This window comes from Schistocerca nitens, chromosome 3 (assembly GCF_023898315.1).
Source record: "Schistocerca nitens isolate TAMUIC-IGC-003100 chromosome 3, iqSchNite1.1, whole genome shotgun sequence".
NCBI classification, from domain to species: Eukaryota; Metazoa; Arthropoda; class Insecta; order Orthoptera; family Acrididae; genus Schistocerca; species Schistocerca nitens.
In genome coordinates this window covers 589,461,768-589,476,276 of record NC_064616.1, presented here as the reverse complement: position 1 = coordinate 589,476,276, position 14,509 = coordinate 589,461,768, and the positions used below count along the sequence as shown (strand labels likewise).

The 14,509-nt window shown below is 39.7% G+C and overlaps 1 protein-coding gene across 1 annotated transcript in view; it reads right to left on the bottom strand.

Moving 5' to 3' along the window:
* LOC126248502 (protein unc-79 homolog) overlaps positions 1-14,509 on the bottom strand; it is an 875,350-nt gene that overhangs the window by 169,236 nt on the left and 691,605 nt on the right. The window contains exon 43 of the mRNA XM_049949540.1: positions 6,646-6,980. Coding sequence (XP_049805497.1) covers positions 6,646-6,980 — 335 coding nt within the window. The remainder of the gene's footprint in view (positions 1-6,645; positions 6,981-14,509) is intronic.

Genomic DNA, 14,509 nt, shown 5'->3' with positions numbered 1-14,509 from the left:
CAGTCAGTGAGGCCTGGCACAAAGTCGGCATTCCAAAACATCCCAAAGGTCTCTATAGCATTCAGGTCCGGACTCTGTGCAGGCCAGGCCATTGCAGGGATGTTATTGTCATGTAACCACACCGCCACACACCGTGCACTATGAGCAGGTGCTCACTCTTGTTGAAAGATGCAATTGCCATTCCCGAATTCAACAGTGGGAAGCAGGAGGGTGCTTAAAACATCAATGTAGGCCTGCACTGTGATAGTGCCATGCAGAACAATAAGGGGTGCAAGCCCCCTCCATGAAAAACACGATCACACCATAACACCACTGCCTCCAAATTTTACTGTTGGCATGACACACACTGGCAGATGATGTTTACTGGGTATTTGCCATACCCACACCCTGCCATCAGATCGCCACATTGTGCACCATGATTCGTCACTCCACACAACATTTTCCCACTGTTCAATCATCCAATGTTTACACTCCTTTGGCATTTACCGGCATGATGTGTGGCTTATAAGTAGCTGGTTGACCATGAAATCCAAGTTTTCTCACCTCCCACCTAACTGTCATAGTACTTGCAGTGGATCCTGATGCAGTCTGGAATTCCTGTGTGATGGTCTGGATAGATGTCTGCCTGTTACACATTATGACCACTCTTCAACTGTTGGCGGTCTGTCAGTCAGCAGACGAGGTCGGCCTGTATGCTTTTGTTCTGTACGTGTCTCTTCACATTTCCACTTCAACATCACATAGGAAACAGTGGTTCTAGGGATGTTTAGGAGTGTGGAAATCTCAAGTAAGACATATGACACAAGTGACACGCAGTCACCTGACCATGTTTGAAGTCTGTGAGTTCGGCAGAGTGCCCCATTCTATTCTCTCATGATGTCTAATGACTACTGAGGTCGCTGATACGGAGTACTTGTCAGCAGGTGGTAGCACAATGCACCTAATATGAAAAACGTATGTTTCTGGGGGTATCTGAATACTTTTGATCACATAGTGTGTGCAACTCACACCATAGCCATCATACTGTGATTCATCTGCCATTTGTCAAACTCATTTACATTATGACACTTTTGGGGCAAATTTTGTTAAAACTTTTTTGGTTCCATAACATTTCCCCATTGTTCAATAATATCCTGTTCAAATTTTGCATCATTCTGGGCTGAAATTCTGTTTCTTACAGTGCTTTGAAACTGGAACTTTAATTATAATTAACCTGTATAATCATAATGTCCTGGCATATCACAACTCATTTACAATAATTTAGCCTAGTGTGCAGCTCAGTGTTGACGACATAGGCTGTATTTTCTAAGCAGTTTAGCATTTAACAACTTGGTCCCTTGGGTAGCTTTCAGTGTCTCAGTCAGGAGTGGACTACAGCACAGTCCCTTAATAGATTTAAGCTGTCCTGCAAGTCCATCTAGAGCTTTATGGATATAGAATGGTGACAGATTTCAAAAGGAATCTTTTATGCATTTACAATAATAAATACATTGTCTACCACAGGGTGTGGTCTGTTTCTATTACTGATTTCCCTTACATTTACAAATGTCCCAGGTGGAGGAGCCACACAAGATCTCTTAAGGATTTGGTTTTAATACTTTACCCAATGGATCATAGAGACTGCTAGGAATAGGAAATAGTGATTTTGGTTTAATGTAAGTCCCATGAGCAGCTAGGGAAGTAAGTTTCCATCTGGCAGGCTCACTTGCTGGGTAAGCCTTATACAAATGAGGTGCAGCAGGTCCCTAGAGGTTGCCCACTTATGACAGTTCTGCTGCAACAGTCATGCATATCATCAGCATGTAGCACACCTTGAGAAAGGTTTCCTTTTTTAATATAGGCTTATACCATCTCCACAACCCATGCAGTTAAGTGAAGAAACGTGTTCTACCACTGTGCCACATGGTAGTTCCTGAAGCATATCCAGAGCTTATGGTTACAGAGGTCTGGTGGTGCTCACCAGTCCACAGCTCACAAAATTTAGGTTCACCAAGCTCACCACAGGGGCCATATGTGGCTTTATTAAAAATAGAATGGGTTTGGCAAAAATCACCTCCCCCCCCTCCCCACCACTCTCACCCTTGTGCAACTGCTGTCTCTCTCTTCTGCAGTCCCATCCTGCACCCTTCTGCTTTCATTTGGGCCACTTGCTGCCCTTCTTCAACTCCTCCTCCTGCTTCCAACCTCTTTTTTTCCTCTAACCACCCTACCTAACACAACCCCTTGCCCCAGCCTCGCCCAGGCCCCAAGCACATTGTGTTTAGCACACCGAATAATGTAGCTGCACAAGTGTGTGTGTGTGTGTGTGTGTGTGTGTGTGTGTGTGTGTGTGTGTGTGTGTGTGTGTGTGTTAAAGCTTGTTAAAGGGTTCGTCTGAAAGCTAGCAAAGCTTTTATCCTATTTAGTGTGCCCGTTGACAGCTCAACGCTTCTACTAGTGGGTGAATTGTATCCTTTACTACTAAATTATCTCATATGTTATAACTGTGTATATTAATGTTTTGTGGAGACTGTCCTTTGCACATCTTTAAATTAGCATTGTGTACCAAGGAACACCAACTCAGTCATGAGTATTAAAAGAGTACACTGATATGTCAGTCAGTTGGTAATCAGCATATAAAACTCAGTGTCAATCACTATTATTTCAAGTGAGTCTGTGCTGAAAAATCAACCAGTAATGTTGAAGCAATCAGGGCTCAGCCAGGTACAGTTCGACATCAGCATATACACCAACATATGAATGAATTACACAGATAAATCATTTGTATGGAACAGTTCTTGATGGTAGACAACATATTACTGCCACTTGCATGAGGATTAACTTATCTATTGTGTGAAATGTACAAAAATTGATATATACGCACATCAAAAAAAGTTTTGCATCACCCCAGTTCCCAGAACTCCTGAAGATAGGCATTGACTGTGGATATTGTTTCACAGAGCCTTTTGACTGTTCAGAGATGTCACTAAACCTGCCCAAAGATGTAAACAAGCATGCAAGAGAAGAGCTTATTAGAGAGAGGGGGTCTGACAGTTGATCAGCTCCAGTCATTCCACCAGGAAGGAGATACATTGCTCATGTTGTCTGTAGTTCAACCATGCGTAGACGGTCAATACCACAGTTCAATCATGTTAGCATTGTTACTTTGTGCCAGGAAGGGCTCTCAACAAGAGAAGTGTCCAGGCGTCTTGGAGGCAACCGAAGCGATGTTGTTTGGATGTGGAGGAAATACAGAGACAGGAACTGTCGATGATGTGTCTCACTCAGGCCACCCAAGGGCTACTACTGCAGTGAATGACCACTACCTATGGATTTTGGCTTGGAGGGACCCTGACAGCAACGCCACCATGGTGAATAATGCTTTTTGTGCAGCCACAGGATGTTGTGTTACAACTCAAACTGTGCCGGCCGCGGTGGTCTCGCGGTTCTAGGCGCGCAGTCAGGAACCGTGCGACTGCTACGGTCACAGGTTCGAATCCTGCCTCGGGCATGGATGTGTGTGATGTCCTTAGGTTAGTTAGGTTTAAGTAGTTCAAAGTTCTAGGGGACTGATGACCACAGCAGTTGAGTCCCGTAGTGCTCAGAGCCAACTCAAACTGTGCGCAATAGGCTGCATGATGCACAACTTCACTCCCAACATCCATGGCGAGGTCCATCTTTGCAACCATGATACCATGCAACGTGGTACAGATGAGCCCGACAACAGGCCGAATAGACAGCATAGGATTGGCATCACGTTCTCTTCAAAGATGAGTGTCGCATATGCCTTCAACCAAACAATCGTTGGAGACATTTTTGGAGGCAACCTGGTCAGGCTGAATGCCTTAGACACACTGTCCAGCGAGTGCAGCAAGGTGGAGGTTCCCTGATGTTTTGCAGTGGCATTATGTGGGGCCAACATGTGTTGCTGGTGGTCATGGAAGGCGTCATAATGGCTGTACGATATGTGAATGCCATCGTTTGACTGATAGTGCAACCATATTGGCAACATATTGGGGAGGCATTCCTCTTCATGGATGATAATTTGCGCCCTCATCATGCACATCTTGTGAATGAGTTCCTTCAGGATAATGACGTCACTGGACTAGAGTGGCCAGCATGTTCTCCAGACATGAAGCCTGTCGAACATGCCTGAGATAGATTGAAAAGGGCTGTTTACGCACAATGTGACCCACCAACCACTCTGAGGGTTCTACACCGAATCGCCATTAAGGAGTGGGACAATCTGTACCAACAATACCTTGATGAACTTGTGGATAGTATGCCACAGTGAATACAGGCATCCATCAATTCAAGAGGATGTGCTTCTGGGTATTAGAGGTACTGGTGTGTACATCAACCTGGGTCACCAGCTCCAAAGGTCTCGCTGTATGGCGGTACAATGTGCAATGTGTGGTTTTCATGAGCAATAAAAAGTGCAGAAATGATGTTTATGTTGATCTCTATTCCAATTTTCTATACAGGTTCCAGAACTCTCGGAACCGAGGTGATTCAAAACTTTTTTTATGTATGTATTTGATCATAATTATGACAGACAAAGATAATAAACAGATATTTACTTAAAAACATAGACCAACAATGCAGTCTACAATTATTTTAACAATTATGTAAAGATCTTTGCAGCCGACTTTGGACAGAAGAAGCCAACCAAGAAACATTATTGGCAGGTCAGTCAACTTAAAATACAGATTTTGCATCCCTAGTTCATTTTCAAGTGTTCAGGAATTGTTTAACACAACAGATGTCTTCTTGCAGAACTAACAGCACTAGATGTCTTGTCACAAAACCATCTGTGCTTTAAATCTAGTAATGACCAGTGTGCAAATAAGTGGTAAATTCAGAATCAGACAGCTGTTGCATTAAGCAGTTATTGAACACCTGAGAATGACCTTGTAACAAAAACTGGTCATAACACAGACTACATTTCTTTCATTTAGAGTTGTTACTCATTTGAATTATTTATACAGAGTCTAGTCACATTAATCTGATGACCATCAATGTTCAACATCAATGTGCAATAACCACTCACAGACAGCTGGTGGCAGTGCTGGTAGTGGATGGTATATAAAGTGTGTTGGGGGGACACAGAAAACAGTGTTGTCATAATATGGAAATGGAGTGATTTATCTTATTTCCAAGAGGGCATAATCATTGACTTTCAGACCAAGGGCACAAGAATTTCCAAAATGGCTAAGTTTGTAAATTGTTCATATGCTGTCATAGTTAAAGTATACTGTGTATGGCAAAATCCCACAATCCAAAACCAGTGCTGAAGCAAACATGGTGAACCACAGGCCATAGATGACAGAGGTGAATGGCAGTTGCTGAGATATGTGTGAGCAAATAGATGTGCAACTGTGAAACAACTGACTGTCCAGATGAACCAAGGGGTTACTATCAGTATCTTCTTAACAAATGATCAGCAAATGTTGCTGCGTATGGGCCTTTGTAGCAGGCACCTGGTTCATGCACCCATGCTGACAAAGGCTGGAATTTGAATGCCAGTACCTCAACAGGATGTCCACTGGATGCCAACAGGTGGCCTTCTCAGATCATGTTTCATGCTCCATCAGAAATATGGCTATTGGCGAGTACAACATGAAATGTCTGAAAGCAAACAGCCTGCAACAATTGCCAGGCTGAGGGACATTCCCTGAGTGATATCATCATTCTGGAAGGCACAATGGATCAACACAAGTATGCATCTACCATTTGGGACCATGTCCACCCCTACATGCAGTTTGTTTTTCCTCGGGAGAATGGCATCTACCAGCAGGACCATGCAATGAGTCATTCAGCTGGCAGTGTAGGAGCATAATTTGAAGAGCAGCAGGATGAGTTTACCATACTCCCCTGGTCACCATACTCCCTGGATTTAAACCCAATTGAGAATCAGTGGGATCATCTCATTTGGGCTGTTCGTGCCATGGATCCTCAGCCAAGAAACCTAGCACAGTTGGCCACACCACTGGAGTTGTCATGGCTCCACATCTCTCTTGTTACCTTCCAGAATGTCACTGACTCACTTCCTGCATGTTTTACAGTGGTTAACACTGAAAAAAGTGGTTATTCAGGCTTTTGACAAAGGGTCACATTAATGTGACTGGACAGTGTAACAGCACAGTGTAACAGCTGCAGGTACACTGCATCTAATGTGAAGAACATATAGGATCAAATAAAAATAATCAGTGCACTCATGTGAATGCTAAGCAGAAGCAAATATATAAATTGTAGCTTCTTAATATAACTGGGTAGGAAAGATTGTTTTTTCAAGCTGCAGTTTTTCTGCTAATTGTATTGCATTCATTTGTAGCATTTTAAAGTAAAAATAGTGTTGATAAGATCAATTCGGTTAGCTGTAAATTCCTTCAATGGAAGTAATTTCCTACAGTTAATTTATATCTTAGTTTATTCCAAATTTCTGAAGTTGTGATTCATGATGGTACCTATGTTACTTGATTAAAAACAAAATTTTATCAGCTCCAGTGTTTCGGATTTCAAGATACCAATGCCATAAAAGTTGGATATGTAGCTTCAAAAAGCAGTGATTTAATTAATGTCAGCAATGTCTTTGTATCTGACAACTCCTCATCATGAACTTACATTAAGGTATGCAATAACAACTTTTATTTAGCCTGAACTAACCTTGCATGTTGTAATTCCTGGAGCTCTGAGTGCAGCAGAAGCAATTCGCAAAAGAGGAGCAGGGTCAGGGAGGACAGACAGACCAAGTGACAGCCGGCGTAGCAGTAATTCCAGCTGACTCAAAAGACCACCCCACAGTCCTGCACCTGCTTCTGCAGGCAAGCAATCCAGGTAGCAGGCCACATTCCACAATACTGTGCCAAGGTTTTCACTGGGAAGAGACTTGCGAGCATTTAATGCCTCTAACAAAAGCTGCAGTGGTGCCAGCACATTCAGTTCAGGGAAGTCCAATAGTGCTTGAGTTACAGACTTGAAGAACTGCATTCTCAGATGTTCTGTAACATAGGAAATAATCATACAGCAGAAAGACACTCGCTCACTCTCTCTCTCTCTCTCTCTCTCTCTCTCTGTCTCTCTCTCTCTCTCTCACTCACACACACACACACACACACACACACACACACACACACACAAACAAACATGTGTGCATGTGCATGCACAATGTGATGAGCCACAAAATTATGATCACCCTGATAATAGTGTTTTGGTCCCATTTTGGAATGGAACACATCAGTGATTCTGGAAAACATGGATTCAACAAACCCTTGGTAGGTTTCTGGAAGTATGTGGCATGAGATGCCTATCCACAGGTCATTCAGTTCCCATAAATTAAATGTCATTGGTTTGTGGACACAGAGCTGGCATCTTAAAAGTGTCCCAGATTTGCTGTATCAGGTTCCTTGGAACCCCAAGTGAACATCCCTCATATATTTTTTTTAATTTTACATTAAGTAGTACAAAGAATAAGACATACAAAATTGTACAAAAAATGTACAAAGAATAATACTTGGTCAGACAAGACACAGTAATACAACTTTTTATACATGTGTACTAACAGTATTGCAACTGAATAGTCTGTTTGCCCCAAGGCTTTACTTTTGTCTACCCTAAACAGGAAGCCCTTCACACTCAGCAGCTGTCCATCAGATATGCAAAATTAACAGAAACTTTAAGGGACAAGAGACAATGTTTTTAGTTTTGCCTTAATATAAACATTATCAGAATTATTTATTGGCCGAAATAGTCATTTACTGAGTAAAAACATTGTTCAAGTAGAAATTCTTTAAATTCTACTTTATATCTGTTTTTACCTTCTAACATTCTGATGTTGGCTGGCACTATGTTGTAGAGTTTTGTACAAATATGGCACACATGCCTTGGTGTGTGTGTTCTTTTTGTTCACTGAGTATGAATTGCTGTGCTATTTTGAGTATTGTAGTTATGCAAGTCAGCATTTGTCTGAAAATCTGCAAGGTGGGCCCAAACATATAAAACACACACACTGTTAGAGCTTTAAGCTTGTTGAATAAGGGTTTGCATTGTGTCTGTGGATGACTGTGTTATTATTCGGATAGCCCTCTTCTGTAACAGAAAGATTAGCTTTAGACGGCAGGTGGTGGAACCCCAAAATATTATTCCGTATGTTGCAAGAGACTCAAAATAGCCAAAATATGCCATCCTGGCACCCTTTGCAGTACAGACATTTGCAATAACTCTAAGAGCAAAACAGGCCGAGTTAAGTTTCTGCACAAGTTTCATTATGTGGTCATTAAAATTAAGGTTTTCATCTACACAAATCCCCAGCAATTTTGATGATGACACTCTGTCTATGGGCTTGTCATCCAACAAATGATCAAGATTTACATTTTGACATATTTTCTCAAACTGCATATAATTTCTTTTAGTTGCATTTCATGTCAAATGGTTTGAATTGAACCAAGTGTGGACATTCTTTATTACTTGATCAATAGTTGTTTGCAGCATTTGCTTTGGTGCACCTATTATCACACTAGTGTCATCTGCAAATAGTATTGCCTTTGCTGCTCTGTCTGAGGTGTGAAAGTCATTTATGTAGATAATGAACAATAAGGGACCTAGAATACTGACTTAACCACTCCTATTTCCACAGTTTTTGCATCTGATACTAAATTTATTTTGTGGTTGGAGTAATCTGACATCAGTCCTACAATCTGTGTTCTGTTTTATAGGTATGATTCAAACCAATTTTTCCCTGTCCCATGAATACCTAATGCTTCCAGTTTTTCTAAAAGAATGCCATGATTGCCAGTGTCAAATGCTTTGGAGAGATCTAAATTTATTCCTACAATGCTGTTATCTTTTTCTAGATTTTTGATTATTTGTTCAGTGTATAACATCATAGCTGTTTCTGTATTTTTACCTGCCTGGAAGCCATGCTGATTTCTATTTAGTAACTTATGGTAATTTAGATATTTGTTGATTATGTGTTTCATTAATTTTTCTATTATTTTGGAAAATGCTGGAAGGAGGGATATTGGCCCACAGTTTTCTACCTTACACTTGTCACCGTTTTTGAATAATGGCTTCACTTTTGACATTTTCATCCTTTCCGGAAACACTCCTTCACTAAATGATAAGTTGGCTATGTATGCCAAGGGCCTTGAGATTTGTGCAGCTGCCATTGTTATGATATAAACTGACACCTCATCTACTCCTGCTGACATTTTAGGTTTCAAGCTTTTTATTACTTTGAACATTTCATGTCGTCTGTTGGATCTATCCTCATGCTACAAGCAGCTTTTGGAAATTCAGGTTTTTCTTGGTTTCTAAATTTCAAGCTTAATGAAGTTGTTGCATTTGTGAAGTAACTGTTGTTGTAATTTGCCAAATTTGTTTTTTTAATATTGAAATTTTCTGTGGTTTTCAGAATGATATCCTGGTCTTCACATAAGGCTTTTGATTTGTTATCAGACTGTGTTTTTAAGTTGTCATTACTTATAAATTTCTCCTTGGCAATTACTTTTCAGTATAACATCTTGTAATTCTTAACATATTCTATGAACTGTGGATCTGTAGATGTCTTCAATTTTGAATTATTCTCTTTCGAGTTCCACAAGAAGTTTTGATGCCAGCTGTGATCCAAGACCTTGGCTTTGTATTGTGATGTGATGTGATTCTTGACAGCTTCTTTGGAAAGCACATTTCGAAATATCCCATGAAAATTTAAGAAAAACTGTTATATGCATCATTCATATTTGTTAGGGACAGCACTTCTGCCCAGCACTCACTAGTTAGGATAATTGTTAATATTACACAGTTTTCAGTGGAAAATTTTCTTTTATACATGAAGTACACTTTTTTTTGTTGCAGTGGCATTGAAGAAATTTTGAGGACAAGAGCATTATGGTCTGATAAATCAGGATTTGTTACTTCTACTTCTGTGCATTGTACATTTGAAAATATATTATCTGCAAGACTGTATGTACTATAAGTTATTCTTGTGGATTTGTGTATGTGTGGAAACAGATTGAAACTACATAACAGATTTAGGAATTGATTTTTAGTCTACTTTCAATCATAAGATTTAGGTTGAAATCCCCATAGACAACTACAGTGGCTCCTTCAATAAAAAGAATGTTAAGCAGTGTTTCTAATGATTAATGAATATGTCTGTATCCCCAGTAGGGGGTCTTTATATTGCTATGACTATGACTTTTCCCTGTATTTCAAACAACTGTCTAGCTGCTGCTTCAAAATTATTTTCCACACTCAATGATTCAGCTTCACATCTTCTTTTACCTGATACCTGATTTAGTAAAGATACACACACCTCTGATTTTTGCATTTTTTCTACAATACTGACTTGCCATCTTATATGGATGTATATTAATTATACTTACTTCAAAACTGCTGCACCAATGCTCCATGATGCACATGCAGTCAGTGTTTGCACCATTCATTGCTACCTCAAGTTCCAGTGATTTATTTCTAAGGCACTGAATATTTAGGCTTAAAATCTGCAGGTGACTTGAGGTGAGAACTGGTTACAGTTTTATTTACATTTTGTGCTGTCATATTCATTCCCGTGTCCTGGTGGGATACCAAAAATCCTTGAGAAGGACAGGTTTCCTGCACCTTTCATGATATACTTGTACATTCTGACACTTCCAATGTTGGTTCTCCCAGTACTGCTGTGCTTTCTTGTGAACTTGGAGTCTTCTCATTTTTCTTATTTTCATCTCAAATAATATTTGGATGATGAGGAAATGTAGTTCTCTTGTCATTCAAATCACTGTCCACTGTTTTTTCTTGTAACACTTCATCTTTCTTTACATGCTTTGCTGGTGCTGATGGTGGTTCTAATGCTTTTACCTCTTTTTGAAGTGCTTTCATTATGGAGTCTGGCGATGATGATGCAATTATCATTTAGGTTTTGAATTTATTTTGGTGGTTTTTTATGTCCTTGGTTATCAGGTTTGCCGGATATTCTTTCCCCATGTCATTCAGATGAAATCTGTGTTGTGTGTGGACTCTACATCCAATATTGCTTATATAAACCTTTTTTCACATATTTAAAATATCTGCAAATTTTTGCAAACTGATTGTTGGCACTTTTTATTTCCATATTGACACATGACCATTTTACAAGATCACAGTGATGTGGAATATCAACCATTATTATGTTTGTGTGAGTGAGGTTTCTCAGATACTGTTTAAGATCACAGGTTCACTCAATGTTTCATTTTTGTAGACATCGTTTGCACTTCCCAGAAGTACAACGAAGTCATTATCTGCGGATGCAGTAATTTTTTAAATTTAGTTATGTGGGGCTCCTGGTTTCACTATACCACACAAATATGTTTTAGCTGTTTCTTTTAGCTTACTCGCAAGTCCATGACCATGGCTGTCTGAAAGCACAAACAGTTTGCTGTTATTGGAGTCCACAATATGTGAATCATTTTTTATTGTTTTACTGAACACTTTGGCACAATATTTGGTAGGCACATTTATACTGACCTCATTCCCGCTTGTTTTTGTCAATAAATTTTCTTCTCCTACCTTATTCACAGTGCCTTTTTGCTTTTCCCATCATTCATACAAACTATATGTCGAATTTTCACTATCGGTTGTTGAAAGTACTTGAAATATGTTTTTGTGCACAAAGCTTGCATTAATTTCACAGGTTTTCTGATTTTGCACTTTGGGCGTGCTGTTATTGCACTTCACATTTGACCACTTTTCTGTAATGGATGAACTATCTCGCACAAGTTTTAGCCTGTTCAGCTCACGATTTTCTTGCTGTATTTTCAAAATATGTTTTCAAGCTACTGATTATGAACTGTAAGCTCGTTATCCATACATTCAGTTTCATAATTTCATCCTTACAATTTTCACACGATTTCTTTTTTACAGCAAAATTTACATTTTTCTGGAAGGACACTTGCTTAACTTTTACTCTAGCTGCCATCTTACACTCCTATTATAATACTGGCCCCACTGGCTTGCATCCATGGCATGCTATATGAATCAAGCGGCCATTCGCCTGGATGATGTCAAATCCAGTCTTAACCATTGACCTGGTGTAAAAAGAAATGTGATTTATTCAATCAGATGACACTACCTGTATATCAATAGTCCAATCTCATTGATTCCATGCCCACTGTAATCATAACTGTCATATCATCAACTTGGCAACATGTAGGAGTTGTCTACTGCAGAGCCCCTTGTTCAACAGTGTGAAATGAATGGTTTGTTCTAAAACACCTGTGCCTGCATGGGCACTGTGTTCTGTCATCAGATCTACCACAGATCATGACCTATGCTCTTTTACAGAGCAGACAAGTCTCCAATCTGCATGTTCTGTGAGAAGGTGTGGACTTAATATTCAACTATAACACATACATAATGCAGTACACAATTGTAAGCCACATTTATGATAATGTGCTCACACCCTACAACCAACTGAGGCCAAACAGCAAGCAACTGTCAACTGTCCAACTACTGCCTGGTATGGGTCGCCGGAGTCAGTGATCATGTGTGTGTGAGTTGGGCTTGTGTGAACTTGGGTGTGTTTTCTGCAATAGAAGAAGGCCTTTCGGCTGATAGCTCACATGGTTAACAGACTTTTTGTTGCACTTGTCTACGACTCACCATACCCTCAATATGGCATGTAGCAATCTATCCTTTCCATAATACTGGCATTATGCCATCCTGGTTTTTCCATCCTTTGAATATATCAGAATATTCATTCAAAGACTTTCTCTCATTTAATATTAGTAAAACATGGAACTTGAGAACAGATTATGCACCATGTAATTTGCGTAGTGGGACTGGTTTTTATTACAGCTTTACAGTCAAAAAAACATTACTCATTTACTTCAGGGAAGGTATGTGCTGCAGAAGAATATCACCAATAGGAGGGTGGGCAACCTTGTGTAGGAAACACGCTACACAGCTGCACATAGTGCATATCCACCCAGGAAGTAAAAAAAGTGTAGCATGTTGAAACTGTGAATGAGTGAGATTCTGGAAGAGGGCAGTGTAGCTTGGTATACAGCATGAGAAAGTAAAAATGAGGCTGATGCAATGAAAACTGTCTCTTTATGATGGGAAGGAGATGGCAAAACATCATCTACATAATGGAGGAAGCACAGTAGAACTGTAAGAGAAAGTGGCACATTTTTCATTTAGTGGCTAATGGAGTAGAACAGCATGGATGACATATGCAACAGACAGAGGCATGGAAACTGGTGTAGCAGAAGTTGAAGTTGAGACCCAAAGAGATGACAAAATGTGGATACAGCAGATGACTGTAAGTAAGTTAAGCTTCTTTTGTCTAGTATTGGCTGGTATTAAAAGGCTTGCCATTATGGAAAAGAGTGACATTTCTGTAGTTTTGCAAGAAGAGGATGTGGTTCAGTTTTAGTGTGAGTGTCAATAAACCACGCACTCCCAAGCAAAGGCAAGCAGGAGGATAAGGAAATAATGATGTTGCAGTTGTTAATGTACAGCAGTTCTCTCCAATCACTGGGACAGAAACAGAACAGAATGTTATAATGAATGCAGCTACAGGAGAGCATTTTAACTTTTGAAATTAATTCTCTGGCTGTGAATTCCTTCACATCAACCGTATTAGGTATAGATCTATTACCCAATAGTGCCATACAAAAATTCATGCTGGATGAGGACTCTAACCCATATTTCCCACTGTCTACATCCTTTTATCACACTTCTTTCAGACATATGTGTAAGTACTCTAAGTCTACGAGGGCACGTGACAATAACAACATTCGTCTTGATTCCTTGTTGCCTCATTCTCTCTGCTGCAGGCATTGAAGTAATGTTGGAAGCATTAGGTGATGAATTTTGTGGCCTATGATAAAAGGATGTAGGCAGTGTGACATCTGGAAATTTGTGTTGGTCCAAGGAGTGTGCACAGATAGCTGAAGTGGATAACATGGCCACTCATGATTATCAGGAAATCCATGTTCAAGGCCGGCCCAGTAAAAATTTTCATATGTCACTCCTGGGCGGTAGATCTATACCTAATACAGCTGATGTCAAGGAGTTTACAATCAGCAAGTTGGTTTTCAAGTATTTTGTACAGCTGTGGATGATCCACAGTGTCTGTTCTTTGAGATATGCATGTACAGTACACTTTAATTTGACAATAATCAATTGAATGAGTTTGGTCGATACTAATTTGTTTGATGTCAGTCATTTTAATGTAGATGAACAAAAAACTGTGGAAACATATACCAAATTTGGTATATTGCCTGTAAAACAACCTGAACAGGGAGTTATACAAGAGTAAAGTCAACTAGAAAGCTTGCAAGAAATGTTTGAACGATTAATGTTTAACATGAATAAAATTTTAGTGATGTGAAACTAGATATGCACCACTAACCTAGTGAGCTTTCTATTCTAGTGAGCTTAAACAATAGATTGGTAATCTTCATAAAAAATTGACAGCAATAAGAAGATATCTGTAGTTTAGCTGGTGAAGTTAGAATTTATAAATTTGAAATTAATGAGAAAATAGAAT